The sequence below is a fragment of the Cupressus sempervirens genome, chromosome 7, assembly GCF_028749045.1.
Source record: "Cupressus sempervirens isolate cs-2001-9-10 chromosome 7, ASM2874904v1, whole genome shotgun sequence".
In the NCBI taxonomy this organism is placed as follows: Eukaryota; Viridiplantae; Streptophyta; class Pinopsida; order Cupressales; family Cupressaceae; genus Cupressus; species Cupressus sempervirens.
The window spans coordinates 162,940,455-162,960,687 of NC_143124.1; the positions used below are offsets into that span (position 1 = coordinate 162,940,455).

Sequence of the window (20,233 nt, forward strand, 5' to 3'; positions counted from 1 at the left end):
TTGCCCATCTACATCTTTCCATGCGTATTCTCTTTGCAGTTATATGCTTGTCCTTTGCGCTAAAAATTGACCAGTGGTCCATAAATGCCTTGAAATTCCTGCTTGACATTTTATCAAATATGTGCAAGATAATTCTCTGAAATGTTGTTGGAGCATTACACAATCTGAACAACATCCTATTGTAGGCATATACACCATCCTAAACTATGAATGTTGTTTTAAGCCTATCTGCTTTCGCAATGGATATCTGTTTGTATCCAGAGAATCCATCCATAAATGAATAGATTTCGTGCCTCGCAACTTGTTTCCAAAATGCTATTTGTGAATGGTATTGGGAATGGATCGTTGATCATTACTGCATTCAAGCATTGAAAGTCCACACATTCTTATCTGAGTAGTATCTTTGTTCAGAGATATCACAATTGGTGATATCCACTCGCTTGTCTGTACCCTAAAAATAATCCCTGGTTCTAGCATTTGGTTGATCTCATCAGTGACCTATGTGACATAGTTTTTGTTCATCCGATGCGACCGCTTCCGTACGGGTACTGCACCATCTATTAATGGTATTTGGTGGACACATAACTGCAGTGGTACCCCTTTCAGGTCCTTATACGTCCATGTGAATACGTCCTTGTATTCCATGAATATTTTGAATGCTGTTGCCTTCAAGAAAGGATTGCATCCATCTCCCACAAATATATTTTTTGATTGGCTTCATCTTCTAAGTTCATCGTTTTTACTGTAGGCTCTTTGTACTTCATTGGTTTGTCTTCACTAAAGTTATGCTTAGGCTTTTCATTGATGTGTGCTTCTCCCTCCACTTCTCTATACTCCTTCGGAAATTCATTCTGTTCTTTTCCATCTTTGACTCCTAACATGTTACAGCTCGGAAAGAGCTCGTAGTCCTCCATCTGCTAATGGAGTAGGCCGTTTACCGAGTTTGGGGCATCATTGTTAGAGCCTCCTTCCAATCTCAATATTCCCTCTTCATTAGGTTCTATTTTTTTCTTTCCCTTGTCTTCGCCTTCGCTTTCGGGTCTTGACGATGCTACCTCCTCTTCTACCATCTGTGTGTTCGATTAGAAATCTTTGGCCTCCGCCTTCCATGGACAGAGTATTCAGCTTCCAATCATGTTTCACCTTCGCATGTACCAGCCAGCCCTCGTCCGAGGATGGCGTCGTACCCTTTTCGTTCTAACAGTATGACCATGAAATCCAATAAGAATGATTGCATTTCGATGGTTACAGGCTACGCCATCAGGGTCCCTAAAGGCTTGAACTCGTGTTGGTCAGCAGTGAGTAGTTGAAATGTAGGTGGTTACAATGTAGGTTGTCCCAACTTCTCCCATACATCTTCCGGTAGTACATTCACTCTTGACCCTCCATCGACAATTGTGTTTGTGATTATGGTGCCGAGGATACCCATCTTTACTACTACAGGATGTCTTCCCGTAATGAGTGCTAGTAGCATTGGGTCTATCGTAGTTGTTCTAGTGCCATCTTTTCTTGTCTCTTCCATTGCTTTTGGGAGTGGTGTCATGTTCAGTATTGCAATTCGTACTTGAGGCATTGTAAGAACAAAGTCATTTAGTTTCATAGGAACTTCCATCTGCATTACCTGCTGTATAATATTTTGTTCTGCCAGGTTCCTCCTTGAGGTGCCAACAATGTCTTTTGTTTGTGATTTCTTGGCTTCCAATTGTTTTTCCAACTCCGCTCGTACTTGTTGCAACTTTTTCTTTTCCTCTTTTGCATTTGGATATGTTGCCTTCTTTGCTTGCTCATGGGTAATGGCTAATGTCGTCTCCTCACATGTTTCAATAATTAATAAGTTCACCCCTTTCTTAGGGCATTTCGAATCCTCATAGTCTCTCGAACCACACCATCTACACAACAATTGTGGTGTTTCCTTCGTGGTGCAATGTCTGTTGAAGTCGCCCCAGAGGTTGTAAGCACGGCATTGTATCATCGATCGTCTACTCGAGTTGTACTGTATCCAACTTCGACCTCTATTGTTATTATTGTTATTACCACCCCGTCCTCGTCGATTATTATTACGGTACCCTCTTGAGATTGTGTCATTGTTTGTGTTCGTTACTGCTCCTGCAGTGGAGACTTCCTGCTTTAGTAATACTTGCTGATGTGCCTTTGTCTTCGTATTGAATGGGCATTCCTTTGTGGAATGTCTCGCAATTTGGTAGATATCGCAAAATTTTTTGTTCGAGCAAGGGCCCTTTGTTTGACCTTCCTCCTTACAGTCCGCACACCATAGTTCCCCTTTCACTGAGTCAGGATTCTTTTTCAAAATTTTGAACTCCTTCATCATCCATAACATATCCTTCTGCAATGCTCGAACTTTCTTACTTGATTCTTTGTCGCTGTTGCTACTTCTGGAAGATGAATCGTCTGAGTCCGACAATTTTTTTTTCTTCTTTTTGCTCGTTTTCTGCTCACTCTCCAGATCCATTGCTCGGTTATATGTATCTATGTACGACACTAGGGGTACAATTTTCATGTTTTTCTATAATGCCGGTCGTAGCCCTTCAACAAATCATCTTTCTTTAACTTGTCAGCTGGTTGGCTTTCCATTTTCCCCATCAGCTCTTTTAGCCTTCTTGCATATACACAAATAGTTTCGCATTTCCCAGTTTCGTAATGTATATTTCCACTACTATTTTGTTATCATCCCTTAGTAGTTAGAACTTTGCTATGAATTTCTTCTTGACTTTTTCCCATATAGTTAATTTCTACGAATTGACATCCAAAAATCAATCAATCGCTACACCTTGTAGGGTCGTCGAAAACCGTCGAACCCAGTCATCCTGGTCTGTTACACCATTTGCTGTCTAGATTGTTTCATATGTCTTATAGTGTCCGATTGGATCAATCGTCCCATCGCTATTGAACTTTGGCAATTTTTCTTTCGGTCCTGCCATTCTTACTTTGTTTTGAATCTGTAGTGCTTGCTGTGCACTTGCGTTGTTCTATACAACCACACTACTTCGGACAACTGCCCTACTTTGGACAATCGCGTTACTCGGTGTGAAGAGATCTTCTTCAAGTGAAGTTGTTCAATTCTTTACTTGTATCCGTTTGTCGGGTGGATCGGGAACAAAGAGTTCACTCCACACTTGTGCTCCTTCGGCACTTCGAGCCGTGCGGGTTACTTCTCTTTCGTTCAGATTCTCTATCCTCAACATGTATAGGTTTAGGAACTCCTCCTTTGTCTCTTCTATCAAATTTAATCTCTGCTGCATTTCCTCAAGCAACTCCTCAACACTCCTCGGTCTACTAGGTGAATGCACTCCCTCTATCAGTGCTCCTTCACCCCCTCGGTGCCTGTCGGTAAGCTATTGAAACTTTCTTTTGCTTTGCCTGTTGTGTTAGGATTAGTGCTTCCTGTGCTGTATGTATGTTATCTTTATCCTTTATTCCTATCTCTGTTAAGCAGATTCAACATTAATCTTCATAACACCTCTTGTATACTAGATTCAATTGTCAATGATGCCAAATGTTTAGCATACAGGGTAAACGGATACTTATCGCATTCAGTAGATTAAGAAGTAATGCAGGCTAGAGACTTATTAATATACGCAATATGCACTCCAAGTACAACACTTACAATGATAATGATGTCCCAATAGTCCCTTCGAACAATGTACATATACTTTCCCGAAGGGGTGACTCAACTGTCACGTGCCCTTTCGGATACAATTTTACCTGTCGGCTACAATATAGAATTCACCAACAACAGGTTTCATATAATCACCAACAATATTATCATTTGGTGTCGTTTGGGTCTGGAGATGGTATTAGGCGAGCCTTATCATTTAATATTTCCTTTCGTGCTTACACAACTGGAAACCATTTCTGTGGGAATCTGGAAGGGACTTTGTATCCCAACAATTTAATGCACTTTGATAGTGGTAAATAGTCTTTGCGGGAGTTTTGAAATATTATAGAAATTGAAGATATCTTCTGCCGTGAAGGAGAGTATGTGTGGTGAACAATTTTTACAGGAATAGGAAAGCCATAAGTAATTTTGGCATTAAACAAGAATCTCAATCTTCAGTTTAGACCATTTCAAAGAAAGTATTGGAACAAAGATTAACTAGAGAATTCCATGCGACTGAATTGCCTAGTCGTTACATACTAGAATTGACTCTTCGAGGTAGTTTTTTCGTGCATAATTGGGAGTGTCGTTACATTCTGGAAGATTTGTTTCGGGTGGGCGGATACTTTTCAGAACACACATGGACAACTGTCGTTACTAAATACGAGCCACAGGAGTTGGTAACGACTTCGGAGTTCCAGAATAGGAAGAAGTGGTGACAGAGGAGCACTGTAGGTAGAATCCATATATTGTAATGCCTTTATTTTGTGCCACACGGACTGATTTCAATTGTGCTTAATGCTCCCGCCAGATAATAATGGAGTTTTGAGAACATAAATAGTGGTGTTAAAGACCAAAGCCAAAATTGTGTTTGGAGGAATAAAGTCCTACCGTGAATGCTGCGAAATGGCCGAAAATGTTATTTTTTGAAACTTTATCAAAGGTGATTTGAAATTTTAATTTGTTCAATAGACTATATCAAATTTAGTGGTTCTTTGGAAACATCGCCACAGGATGCCTTTGGAAGACTTTTCCTATTGCAGTAAATTAATGCAAAATGGTATATGGCAAATTTGAGTGCTCAGTAAAGTCACGCTAGTAGACTTAATCCCTATCGCATATTTGTAGTTTGAAGATTACTCACGGATCACCATAGCAGCAAGATACTTGGTTGTGGGAAATGAAAGTGGGGAATGGGTTTTGAGTAACTTATTGAAGGGATAGATAGTATCAGCGGGGTAAAGGATTTCTGGAGGTGATAAACAAAGTATAAGGATGCTAAAGTTCAGATTGATATCATTTGCAAGCGGGAATAAATATATACTGATTGTATTTTAGAGCGTATATATATCCAAATCTAAAAGTTTAGACACTATTTAGCTAGCATCCGCAGTGGAGGAAATAGCATCTCCAGTTGATAGCGACATTATTTTAGGGAATGATTTGCCACAGCTATATCTGAACATGTGTATGAATTAAATTAAATTGGGACCTGCAGTTGTGGTATTTCGGTATAAATTGGGCACAAGCAGGCACTCCCATCCCAGTCAGAAGTTCTTAAAGGGAAATCAGATCTAATTATCTAAGGGGCAACGACTTTCACAACACTGTGGTGAAATTTGAACGTAGAGGTTCTGGTGATACACAGAAGCTGGTCATATTTTGGAGATTTGTGAGGCATTTGGTTGGCACGTATGAACTCACTAACATAGGTGGGTGCACTTCAAGACATTAATGTACTTGCTAATAAAGGTTGGATGAATCTAATTCCCATGGTACCTTGCATTCATGGTTAGAAGTAGAAGTAGAGTTAAAGTTGAAGTGGAGGTTAGAAAATCAAAGTACACTTTCATTGCACATTGTGAAGCTCAATCTTTAGGAGTGCAAGCAGTTGATATGTATTGAATGAATAGGTTAAATCCCTTTATGATCCCAAAAAATCACATTATTTTACTGAGCTAGTGTCTGCAATTGAAGGAACCTTGAAGTCATTTCATGATTTTAATTTGCAAGCTTAGCATGAGAGATGACTTTATATCAAGAGAGGATTGAATATTTGGTGTTTCACTCCAAAACATCGAGTGTGTGATTCTGCATGTTGGATTGGAACAAAACTGCCATCAATACAACAAAGAACCAATCAGACAAAGGCTATTATGCTACCTGAGCACGTTAACGTTTAAGGCAAACCACCACTTGTAAATAATTGTAAGATTTTAAAATATAGTTTCAACACATCTAGTTAGTAAGACTTAGAAAATCATCAGAACTTTGCCATTTTAATTTCCAATAACAAAATTTAATTGGGTGATGTGAATTGAAATTCTCTCTGCTCAAAACTGATTTGTAATCAATAATAATTAGCATCATTTAAAAGAATGTTATTTTTCTTATTTAAAATCAATGCTAATTATTTAAATTAAAAGACTCCTTGAATAAATCAATTTGAATTGGTTCCCCATTGGTTGGAATTAATTTATGGTTTTGCAAAATTGAGGGCCTTGGAATAATTCATTTCAATGTATGACAAATTACAACTTCAAGTTAATTGGAAAATATTTAATTTACAGCCGTTTATGATTTTATTTTCAATTAATTTCAATTGTCCATCTATTAAAATCAATGCCATTTGGATAATTCAATGCCACCATGGATAAATTAATTAATATTTAAAATAAATTCAGATTTTACAAAATCAAGGTAAATTTAATCTCATCTCAATTTATAACCCATTTTCATTTTGCAAAAGCAATGCAAATTTAATCTCATCTCAATTTAAAACCCATTTTCATTTTGCAAAATTGAGGCAAATTTGGGTATTATCTTAATTTTAAATTAATTTCCATCCTAATTAATGCCATTAAAATTTATCTCCCCTTGCTTAATATTATTAAATAATTAATCCAAAGATCATTGCCAGGTTTAATTTCATTAAATGTTTATCTTTTAATGGAAACCTTGAATTTAATCACCATGCTCATGCCATTTCTCTTTCTTCCTTTATTCAATCAGCATATGAGAAGTTGTTTCCTCCATCTTTAATTTAAGATGAGGAGAGGCTTCGTCTACCCCTTTTGAGATGAGAAGAGGTGTCTCATCTCCCTTTCACTTGGGACGAAGAGGCGTCTCATACCCTTTTCATTTGGGACGAAGATTCCTCTCATCTCCTTTTCACTTGGGAGGAAGAGGTGTCTCATCTCCTTTTCACTTGGGGCAAAGAGGTTGTTGGCACAACTGATGATGATAAGAAGAGTGATGATTTGATTGCATGATGATCAGTTATTGTATTGCCATTAATGTCAACTATTAACACAATGTTCCTAGTATGTTGCCAAGCACAATTATTGAGAATTGAGTGTTGTAGTAAGAATCAAGTGTGTATGACTGTCAAGAGATCATTGGGGCTATCTCTTGAGATGCATATATTGATTAGAACAGTTAGTGACAAACAATATAGTGATTTGATTGGTTTATCAAATCCATGATGATTGTGATGGAAGTATTGTGATTTGATTGGTTTATCAAATCCATGATGATTGTGATGGAAGTATTGTCACTGATGTCAAGAGGATTTTGTAAGCATGAACAAAACTACATGTTTCAGCATTATCAGTGTCAAAGACATGAGGCTCATCGATAAGAAGTTTAATATCATGGACAACACAAGCTATACTATATGCATTACAACCAAACATAATATATGATAAAGCCATTGGAGATGATGTCAATACAAACATGATGGATATGTTTAACACGGTGCAACACGGGGACTTGCACCCCTTCCAAACCTCGAAGTACCTGTTCCCAAGACATCCCCACACCGGATACTTGAGTACTCAAGTATCCCCACCTCCGCCATTCCACAACCATGTGGCCGTTGGGATGGGTACTTTAATTTCTATTTGAATTTTGATAATTGAATGTTACTATTGGGTGTGTAATATGTTACTATGTAGAATGTTCAATGGTTCTAGTTGATGTTGCAATTTTACTATATTCAAGTATTTCAATTTGGTATGTTCTACTGTTAATAATTGGTAGCTTTACTTGGATAAACTATAGTGCATATATATATATATATATATATATACATACATACATACATATACATACATATATATATATATATATATATATATATATGTATATATATGAGTGTGAGATATAATATATACATTAATATATTAAATATATGAGATATTTATTTGTCATTATATTTATTACATTCTAATGAATAGACATGTCCCGTGAAGAGACATGTTTATCCATTTGGAAAGTACATACCAAAATATTATGGTAGTGCTATTACATTTGCAGCAGATCAGGAAAACACTAACATGGTATCAGAGACTAGTTCCTTTGAAGAAAGCTTTACCGCTTAAAGGAAGATCCTAAAGACCTGTAGACTATGAGGATAGAGATTTCAGACTATTGCATCATTATGAATTGACAGTCTTCTCATCGTGTGGATTGGCAACTTACAAGAGTATGAGATTCTAAAACTCAACGTTGCTGGAGATGGCCCACATTATGATGTAGATCGAAGGCTCTTGTTGAATAATGCCACTGTGCAAATCAGAAATATTGGACATTGTGCTTTGTTTCATAGACGAAAGTGTTTAGTATTAGAGGAAGTGTACGGATTTGGTCACAAAGTAAAAATGTCTCAGGATACCGGGTCATCAAAGCAGAATCCATGTGCCTGGGTTTGCTAACATGTTAGAGCTTTAGTTGTGGGCTTTCCGTTAGAAGAGTCTCATTCAGAAACTTTTTAGGCAACAGAGTATTCCTTTTATCTTTGAAAGGTTGGGTTAACAATGCTTCTCTATAATTTAACCTTGCAACAAGCCACAGGTGTGGTTTGTGCAACCTATGGCAACTTTATGGGTAGAAAAACTTAGGAAATTGTGGTAGGCCGAGGGAAAGTGCTGGACTTGTTATGGCCAGATGATAATGGAAAACTTCATGCAATTCTTTTTGTTGAAATCTTCGGTGCTATTCGGTCTCTAGTCCAATTCAGCTTATAGGTTCACATAAGGATTACATCGTTGCTGGGTCTGATTCTGGAAGGATTGTGATGCTAGAATACAATAAAGAAAATAATGTTTTTGAGAAGGTTCACCAAGACACCTTTGGCGAGTCAAGATGTAGGAGAATAGCCCCTGGCCAGTAGCTAGTGGTGGATCCAAAGGGTTGTATTGTAGCCATTGACGAATATCCTTGTAACTGTCGTAAAGTTGAATCTCAATGCCTCTTGAATTAATTTTCAGTCATTTTAGTGACTGATTAAATGTGTATAAATAGTTCAAATTGAGTAAGTGAATAAAGAATAGATTTTGTGGCGCTCTTCGAGAATGAATCCTCGCATGTTACATGAGTTTGCAAATAATTTGATGGATCATCGATCACTTATATGATCTTCAAAATGTCTCGATTAATGGGTGAGCAGTCTCGAGAAATCATTAGCGAGACCAAACATACTAATTCTCAGAGTTTCCCAAGTTTCTTAGTGGCGATAAAATAATGGAGAAAATTTAAATATTTCATGCAGAGGAAGTTTATGTATTTCATTACACTTGTAACTGTAAAGGCGGATTTGTGCGATTAATAAGTTTTGAATAAAGGTATTTGTAAATATTGACATTGTGGAAGATTATTGGAATTAAAGGCTGAATGGGTGATACATGGAGGACAAACATGTAATGTGAAGTGTATAAATGAGACATTCCTATATGTATTTGATTAAATTAATGGATAGTAGAAATCTTCATATAGTATTCCCTGATTCGATGGGGAATAAACAATTGCAGTGGATATGTAGAACAAAGTTCGACACTCCTCTAATTTCCCATGCGTGGGAGATTGGTGGATACATAAATGGCCTACATCATATAGTATGTCTTGGGCAAAGTAATGAGACTCAGACCCGGCTCGGATTCGGCAAGGGGAACTCGACTTGTGACCCGGCTTAGAGTCGCCTGTGAGTCAGCAAAGAGAAAAAAACACTTGAAATTTAGAAATATTTTTTGGATTTAACTTAATTCCATGCACCCATTATTGAACAAAGATTACAGACACAATAACATCATAAAATAGAAGGTAATTTGATCACATACATAACATACATCGATTACGTAACTACAAAGGCAAAAAAATTAAAAATCAGTTGAGTTAGATGAGTCAACCGTGTCACCTAGGTGAGTTTGCCTAGTTACCCAGCTGAGTCAGCTCAGTTGACCCACCGAGCCAGGGTCATGGGTCATTTTGATCAGGTTGAGGTAACTTGATTCCCTGACTCAGACGACTCACCCGACTTGCAGTGAGTCTCGTTACTATGGTCTTGGGTCATATTGACTTGGTGTGATTATGAGAGAATAAATGATTTAGGAGGTTTATATCTCTATAGTCAACAACCTTATGGGTTGGAGATACAGTAAGAAATGCAGACCATATATCCAATCAATAGATAGTAGAGTCAAAGCACTAAATATTCATGAAGGATGAAAATTGACTTATGCGTTATATTTCCTATATGGGCTCACGTTATGAAAGGAAATATTGGAAACACTAGGACGAAAGCATATGGAATTCAGATTCAAAGGGAGATTCAAAAGGAGTTTGGCATCTTTAAAGAGGTCAAAATGTCGATGAACTCGAGCTTCAGAGGGAGTAGATGGGTTCAGTCAACTTGTGACAATCTCGATCATAGTGATTAAAAGGGAGTTTCATTGTTGAAGGTGAAACACTTATGAGATAAACTTAATTTAATTCATTATTATACTAATGAAATCATTTAATGCCTTATGGGCCCTGTGTAAATCATGAGCAAGTGACGAGTTCCAAATGATTATCACTTGTATTTGTTGATGTTATTGGAAGATGACAACCTTACAATAACTTAATCTTCTATCATAAATCATGATAGACATCATGTGATGGCTGAAACAAATCATGATAGATGATTTTTAGCAGGGTGGTTTCAGTTCCTTACGTAGACCATGACCTAGACTGTGATAGACATCGTGTGATGGCTGAATCCGATCACAATAGATTATGAATGTTCCTATATTAAGTGCACATTACCTTTGAACAATTTTGAGTTATGGTGAATATCATGAGACTTGATATTCTTGGTCAGACCATATCTCTGATATCATATTGAGATGATATCTAAAATTGGGTATCACATGTTAGGTGATTCTTCATATCACGTATTAGGTGATTCCTCTTATCACGTGTTAGGCGATATGTAAAACTAGTTATCATGTGTTAGGTGATTCCTCATATCACGTGTTAGGTGATATGTAAAACTGGGTATCACATCCTCATATCACGTGTTAGGTGATATGTAAAGCTGGGTATCATGTGCTAGGTGATTCCTCATATCACGTGTTAGGTGATATGTAAAATTAGGTATCACATGTTAGGTGATCCCTCATATCATATTTTAGGTGATATATAAAACTAGGTATCACGTGATAGGTGATTCCTCATATCATGTGTAAGGTGATATATAAAACTAGGTATTATATGTTAGATGATACTTCATGTCATGTGTTATGTGATCACAAGATATGTAATATGATTATATCATTTATCTTCCCTAGCTAAGAGGGAGTATTAATGTTTGTAGCATCGATCAGATGTCAAATGAGCTGATATTTGCCAAATGAGTTGGCATTCTAAAAACCATTATTTATGTTCAGGTAATATGTTATTCATATTGTGAATGAATCTTGTTTATCCTCCCTAGCTTAGAGGGAGTGTTAATAATTGGTAGCTTTAGTTGGATAATCTATAGTGCATATATATATTTATGAGTGTGAGATATAATATATATATTAATATACGAAATATATGAGATATTTGTTTGTCATCATATTAATTACATTCTAATGAATAGACATGTCCCGTGAAGAGACATGTCTATCCATATTTCATCCTATACTAAAGAGATGACTGCCATTTGGAAAGTACATACCAAAATATTATGGTAGTGCTATTACATTTGCAGCAGATCAGGAAAACACTAACATCTACTGAAGCATCATTTCAAAACTAGCACTTCAAGTTCTATATTTATACTATACAATACCCCTCCTTGCCCTGTCCTCCCCTTACGACCATCCCCTAGGCATCCCCCTGCCATCCCGAAAATGAGGCTCATTTTCTCCCATCTCGGAAACTTCACCCGCTGTCTTGCCATCGTGCTGTCCTACTGTCCTGAAGTACCCCAGTACTGGGGTTACATTGGTTTAACACAAAGAATTTGTGATGGTCATCACATGTAACTATAGAATTGATATAAAGCAGTGGCTATGCAACAATAATAATGTATAAGTTTGATAAGACAAGATGTATTCAGCAATGGTAATCTAAAGAGTGTTAAACATATGATCCGAAAAGACAACCAATCAGACAGATATACTAACAGCATATATAGAACCAACAGTAGTAATGACAAAGACATTGATAGTCAAAGAATGAATAGCAGATATATAATGATAATAAAATTCATCAAAGCAAAGAAGTTTTGTTCATTGGCAGCAACAGTATCATTTTGAAAGGAAGATTAATTGATGACACCATCATACAACAATCATGACACCTGACAACATGAATCAATGGTCAAGGGACGATGCCATTTTGTATATAACAGAGATTTCCATTAAGTAAGAAGGAGCCCCAAAAAGACAAGGTTTGGACCAGAGACAACAACTGTTATTGACATATCATCTTGAGTACGTAGAAGGAGAAGTTAAGCGCAACGATGGAGATTTATGCAAGAAACAAAAAACAATAGAAGTTTGATATGTTTGAAGGACCAAACAAAAGTTTACGACAGCACAAGAAGGGAGCCACGTCAGAAATTAAACAGTGATAAAGTAATAATTGGTACATGTTCGAAAATGTCAGCGAATACATGACATCGATAGAACTAGAAGAATTATACAGATGAGAATATAGATATGGTGAAGAAAACACATATCAAATAATGTACAAAGACACACACATATTGTGATAAGGCTGAAGTAAATGAACAACAATAAGGCATGGCAGAAATTCCTCATATGCAAATAGCATTTGAGAGATAACATTCATGAAAGCATAAATAACACGAATGCTAAGTCCTTGTGAGTTTCCAGTATAAGTCAATAATATCAAAGTACTGTTGGGAGTCATTAATCTTCAAAATAATATGAGTTTGGTTTACAATAAAAGGAAGCCACTTGTGCAGATGAAAAGCAATAGAAATTAAACAACGAACAAGTGTTCAACTGATAAGTCAAACTCAACACTGGAAGGCAGCGATAAAGAAGGCACAACGGTATCATTTTCGGAAGTCAAGAATTCTTGCACAAGACAAATCCTATCCTATGTATGCTAGTGAAATATCTGTGAAATCATCATGAAAAGATACAATCATCAAGGATTGGGACGTGAATATATAAAGGAAAGTCAATTATGCCTCAGAGAATACTGGAATACGAAAAGTGATATTGTTATTAAAGAAATAATAACGGCAATATAGAATAGTGATACCTGAACATTGATTAGTCTTAATGACTATGAAGAATTTGTTTATTAATGATAATATTCATTAGGAAATTGTGGGATTAAAGGAAAAGTTGTGAATTAATTTAGGCCCAGGGGGAGGAAGGATAAAAGATCAATATATCTTAAGATATGAAAGAATTTAGAATACTTGCTAAAAGACTAATCCAATTTTTTTGAGAGGTCACAATTGGTTTTGAAAGGCTATGTAACAGAAGTATGGATCATTATTTTTTAATTGAAATAGAAGTATGAGAACTAAGAGAAGATCCATGTAGAAAATGATGATGTGAGAATAGAAGTGTATGAATGAGTGCAAAGAGTTGTGCTAAAAAGGAAGAATGAATAAAGGATGAGAGCGAATAGAGCAGAGTATACATAAAAGTATATATACAGATTAATTCATCTGATATATATATGTGTGTGTGTATATACATACATACATACATAATAATAAGGACACAAAGCAAGTATATGCAAATAGAATTTAAGAGGAGTTGCGAAGATTATATATCAAGGTGGAAGAACAATTTGTGTACAGTGGATCGATGCTCACAAAGACAACAGTATCTCAGATTGCATGATGTCTGAATATCCATAACGTGTGATTATGTTGATGTTCAGACTACCATCACCATTGGCAATCAAATGTAAATCTGGATCACTGATTGTGATCAGTATTGCATGTCTCAATATCGCCGATTAGAGCAAATGAATATCTTAATATTGTATTGGTTAAAGAGACGATTAGTTAAGGGTCATTCATTGTATAAACTTTACCCTAAAATCCCAAAGGGCACGTATAGCATGTCTATACAATCAGACATGACTCCTTTTATTACTCTATATGTTGAAAGAGAAGATCGATGGAAACACATTAATACAACAAATGTTATTACCCTCGATCTGATACATCTGCAGTCACCTGTTAGATGCAACAAAGATCAGCATCATTGACTTGAAGTTTCAGAGTAATATTATTTGATTAAAGACTCAGAATCAAAGCCAACTTTGAAGATCAGAAAAACATTATAGATAATTCTGCGATTGATTATAAAAGAAGATTTCATAGGCATCTGAATTCATAGTAATTAAATCTACCTCTGATCTATATTTCTTAACACTACAAGCCATCAGCCTTATTTTTAGCAAACGGTCTACCATTTTCCTATATAATTCTTACATGGTTATTTCTGTATTACATGGAGTTGACTTCTTTGAAGAATTTATAGTTTGAAATAGATAAGATAGAATGCTAACAGTTTATGTGAAGTTCTACAAGCATATATTGCTGTTTTCCTCTCTACTTGTCAAAGATCATTGATGCTGGATGTTAGGAAGGCTTGCTAGAGACATGTTTTTCTCCCACGTAATGTGAACCTGCCACATCTCCTTAGTTGTGGCCATTCTTGTTTGGGCTTTATTAGATTTTATATTAAGTCTAGAGTTTTGTATTATATGGAATCTAAACATCATATCTTCTAGTTTTTCTTTTTAGGCATTGGATCTTTTTCTTTGGATCCTATTATAATACTTAATGCAATTTCAGATTCCATTAACCTAGGTTTGATTATTTGTAGACAATATCATGAATTCTTGTTTTTCTATTTTCAACAGCTTCAGAGGGACATTAGTGATTTAGGTATCATGTGAACTATTCTAATGAAATTAGAAATATAAAAGAAAACCATGAAAAGGAATAACCTGAAATAATGCTAATAGTACACGACATAAATATACTATCTTCTTCTCAAGATAGTTCAACATTTACATGGTTTGGTAATGACTAACTTTTATGATCTTGTCAAGATAGTTCAACATTTACATGGTTTGGTAATGACTAACTTTTATGATTTTCAGTTTTCAATTTTTCCTACATGTACTATTATATTTCTAATGATTTTAAATGTATTGGATATATATACAGACTGATTTGAATGGTACATGTCCAATAAATGTGACCATTTAGTCCTTTGAACTATTATAAGTAACTTTTGCACAACTATCACTATCATCAGATGTTTGACAAAGTCAAATCAGAAATTAATGTTCGTGTATTCAAATCTCACTGTTGTTTTTTTATTAGTGTGAATTAAAATGTGTGATAACAGGTAGGAACGTTGTATTTTTTTTATTGCTATACTGGGTCAGCTGCAGTAAGACAATAGCTTTTCAAGCATTAAGAACTTCTTTGGTGTTTTCCATGTCTCAATCCTAATACTCTTTTTGTCTTCAGGCATTAGGGGTTCCTTTGGATAGACTTGTTCAAGCTGCTGATTCTGTTTCGGTAATACTTGAATTATATAATATTCCTTGTTTATGTTTTATCCAGCTTTTAATAAATAGGTTTGTTCTGTTTGTTAAATTTATTGTGATTTTATGAAAATTCTAGTGAAACAAATTTTGTTATTTGATTGGTATAATGTTATGGTTTTTGTACCCATAATTTATTTTAACAAAAATAACAAAAACTTCATAAATTTCTAATTTTTCAATAACTAAATGGTACAGTAGTCTTGTTCTAACAAGCAGAATGTTCAATTCTTCAACATGCTTCTGCTGGATATGTAAATGCAGGTTTGCTTGTCGAAAGGTTTGGGAGCTCCAGTTGGAACTGTTATTGTTGGTTCACAAGAATTTATTATGAAGGTTTGCAGTCATGATTTTAACATATTTCTGTATATTATGACCACAGATATGTTGTATCGCACTTTTTAGAGGATTTCTTCGAAAGCCTCTCAATTTTATCTTTGCTCTTTCTTTTTAAGGAACTGCCATTATTTTTAATTATAAAGAGCAATGTGAGAGTCAATGGAAGGTCCCCCACTTTGGTTTGCAATTTTCACTTCTTCCATACATTTGGATGCAGGCAAAGAAGCTTAGAAAAACTTTAGGTGGGGGGATGAGACAGGTTGGAGTGTTATGTGCGGCAGGTCTTGTTGCACTTGATGAGGTGGTTTGTCGGCTTCCTGATGACCATAAAAATTGTCGAATTTTAGCTGGTAACATAATCTTTATGTATTTAAGTTTGCACTAGCAATGATTTGAATATTAGATTTGACATGTATTTGGAAATGTTTCAATTGACATAGAACTGAGCAATTTACTTTCTTTGAATTGTTTGGACAAAATTAAATAATTTATTGGAACTTGTCTAGGTTGGGGTAGAGGGATTTTCTCATGTCCAGTTCTTCAATAATTTGTAGACCATAATTCTATTTCTTGTTTCTTGCATCTCTAATGATCCAATTTTGTGTCTGCATTCTTCCTCATCTTTCCTCTTGTGTTCGTCTAAGGTCCCCAAATTTTATATTTTGTGTGTTTTCTGATGCGCACCTATCTTGGGATTGGAGAATTTCATGTAGATTTTGACATCCTTCCTTTGATTAGTAAGGATCTTAAGATTCCATTTGGAGAGTAATGGATTCTACTCAAAAACCTTTGTTGAAAAGCTATTTTGAACTCTTTTGTTTGAGCAACTAGATGTGAGGATGAAATTCTCTAGTTTGTAGAGGATGAAATCACTTTGGCCTGTATGAAAATCTCATTCAAAGTTCGTGATTGTGAATTCATGGTGGCGGATTCCAATGGTAGGAAGTTTGACCAGTTTTGTTGTTTTTTGTAGGTGTAAGCAATGTATTTCAATTTGATATTTGTTGTTGTAGCAACAATTATATTCTAGATTTTTGACCATAAATCCTTCCATTGATTAGTAAGGATCTGAAGGTTCCATTTGGAGAGTAATGGATTCTTCTCAAAAACCTTTGTTGAAAAGCTATTTTGAACTCTTTTGTTTGAGAAACTAGATTTGAGGATGAAATTCTCTAGTTTGTAGACGATGAAATCACTTTTGTTTGTAGGAAAATCTCATTCAAAGTTCATCATTGAGAATTCATGGTGGCAGATTGTAATGGTAGGAAGTTTGACCAGTTTTGTTTCTTTTTGTAGGTGTAAGCAATGTGTTTCAATTTAATATTTGTTGTTGTAGCAAGAATTATATTCTAGATTTTTTACTATAATGAATGCTTTGCAACTTACATTTTTACCGAGTCTTTGTCTAATGTAAGCAATTTTAATGTATGAATCATGAAGGAAGAATTTTGGTTAAAATATCTGAATGTTAGATTTACATGTCTAAAATATTACATTGAGATGAGACAATGGTATCAGAGTTAGTGATATTGCTAGCTTGTTTTGTTTTTGTAGCTAATCCTTTATATTTGGGTTTTATACATGTCATTGATAGATTGAACCGTTATTATCAAAGATAAATCAGGTAAAACATCATTTATCAAAGAACCCAAATATAGAAACACTTATTTCAAATCCTCTAATAGAGAAAAATATAATGGAAGTAGAGAACTAATATCAAATGAAATCTTGAGAGCATAGAAAGGAATTTTTCTTTGATGATATATTGGCACAAATGGTTTACAGGGTTGACAAGAACATGAATGTGCCTAGACAACAAAATGGTGAGAAAGCACTTCTAAGGCTATAACAATGACATTGGCATTCATGCCACAACACTCGAAGGACCATTCTTGTTTCATCTGTTAGAACATTTCAACCTACTTTCCTTCAAAATGGAGGAAAAGGTTCATGAAATTGAAACTTAAAGTCCATTGTTACATTATAGCTTGTTATGCTGAGTATAAAACTCTTTCAGAGAATATCCAAGCTGAAATGGCCATAGACTTGAATCTAGATCACATCTCTAGTAGAGTGTGTAGCATACTTTGGGTTTTATTAGGTCTGGCAGGCTTTCATAGCCACATCTCATTTCCCGTCATGTATAAATGATCAGAGAAAGTTATTGTGGTTGTAAAAATCTGCCTCAAGCTTGATAAAATGTAAGAATTTGCTTGAGGGAATGAATGAATATGGCAAGGTCTAGAAGCTCAAGAGAGCACAAGAGAGATAGGGAAAGTGATGACCAATTGATTATGTCAATAACGATCAAGAGTACAATACTCATGCCTATTGCCTAATTCAGATGAACACATGATAGACGTGCCTTAGTATATAGGCATGCATGATAACTAGGAGTGATGATAGAGATAAGCTATCAACTATGCAATGTTTAAGCACATGTCCTCCAGAGGTGGATCATCCTCCATTGTGCAATAAAGTATGTGCAACAATGAGAGGGTCATAATGTGATAAGAACACAAGGTGGAACTTGCAAAAAATCAGGTATGAGACAACAACTATGTGCGGGTGGATTTCTTCTACACCATGTACTCAAATAGAATGCAAACTTCTAGGTGTCTACATGACAACTAACATACAAATACATTATTGTAGGTAAATTCAAGTGTAATTAGTAATATTTAGTCACACAAACAATGGTTTTATAGTTTTGCTGATGTTATAGTACTCAAATCAAAGATCGAAAAATTTATCTAGATGTGAGGGCCGCCAAGCGTTACAACTTTTAGAGCACCCAATTAGGTATAGATACGTTCCAGATTTGGGAAAAATCTAACCAAAATTGTAGAAGTTATGCAATTTTGAGATAAAGGTTTAGAGAATATAAGCTAGCTCTAACAATGCGTGACCAAAACATCTCCCTCACTATCATCAGCTTCATCCTCACCATTTGCATCTGCAACTAAATGACCAAGAGCTCCCCTGCAATGACCACATGCCCTAATTGTAACAACCACTATTTCCTGGGTCATAACTAACAACTAATATCAAAGAAATACAATTATTACTCCATTTTCATAGGAAGTTAGTTATATCAGCTACTTTCATGGGAATGAAATTAACGATTACAATTAGTTAACAAAATTTCATAACTAACATTTGAAAACACCATCCATGAATTTGCTATGGAAATTAAAATTTACATACTATGGAATTCAAAACCGAATTGAATCTAGGGATGCTTTTGCAAACACCGAGGTTATTCCATAAATACCGGTCAAAATCAAATGATGATTACTGTCCAATACCACTATATCAAAACCAAATGACGATTACCATAAAATACCACTACATCAATTAGGGCATTGATTACCATTAGATCATTTAGGGCATCAATTACCATTTGATCATTTAGAGCATCACATACCACCATATCAATTAGGGCATCTATTACCATTGGATCATTTAGGGCATCACATACCATTGTATCAATTAGGGCATCAGATACCTCTATTTCATTCCTTTTCTTTCTATTGCTAACTGGTGACAATAACATAAGATTAGAAGATATGCTCATAATCATTATTCTTATAAATGAAAGACTAAAATAACAATCCTATAGGTATATTCCATATTCAGTTGGAAGGTCAACCGATCTAAATGCTTACCAATTACATTGATGAGAAAGGTTGTTTATATCAAAGGAAATAACTGAATTCAATGATATAAATTAATCCATCATATCGTCTACTTGTATAAATATCATAAAAGTAAAAATACCTATTACCAATAAATGTTTGAATGCTCATCTTTAACTGATGCATGTTCTAACATCTTGTGGAGAGGGGAAACATTGTCGGGGGCTTAACCTCCCAACCACAGACCTCAAACATATCCCCTCACTTTCTCTAATTAGAAAGACCCTGCCTACCTGGAATAGACAAGGAACATCTTGTCAACCACTGAGCATCTTGGTACTTAATCACACCACTCGACTTGACAACAGAGAATGAATTGGACATGCATGAGCTATTAAATGATTCCTTTTAAAATAATAAATAATTGTTATGTCACATCTGATTCTGTTTTCATGCTATTGTAGATTTCTCTCTCTCACCTCTTCACCCTTTTCCTTGGCCATATAGCCAAGTGAGTCCCAAGTGTTTATAATCTTAAAGTATCCACTCTTTCGCTAAGCCCCAGTAGGGGTTGGAACATTGCAATTTCCATTATATCAAATAATAGAGAATGATCCTAATAAGCTTGCAAGGCTATAATTCCATTCAGATATACTTTAGTAAAACAAAGATGTATGAACATATCATGCACATTTGGTCTTAACTCAACAACATAGAGAAATTGGATTATTGAATATCCATTCGATTGAAATTTAGAAGTAATGTACGGAAT

General features: G+C 35.3%; 1 protein-coding gene across 6 annotated transcripts in view; it reads left to right on the plus strand.

Moving 5' to 3' along the window:
* LOC149546021 (putative low-specificity L-threonine aldolase 2) overlaps nt 1-20,233 on the plus strand; it is a 216,195-nt gene that overhangs the window by 121,464 nt on the left and 74,498 nt on the right. For all 6 annotated transcript variants that reach the window (XM_089790955.1, XM_089790958.1, XM_089790954.1 and 3 more), the window contains 3 exons: nt 15,408-15,458; nt 15,749-15,820; nt 16,041-16,173. In XM_089790955.1, coding sequence (XP_089647081.1) covers nt 15,408-15,458; nt 15,749-15,820; nt 16,041-16,173 — 256 coding nt within the window. The remainder of the gene's footprint in view (nt 1-15,407; nt 15,459-15,748; nt 15,821-16,040; nt 16,174-20,233) is intronic.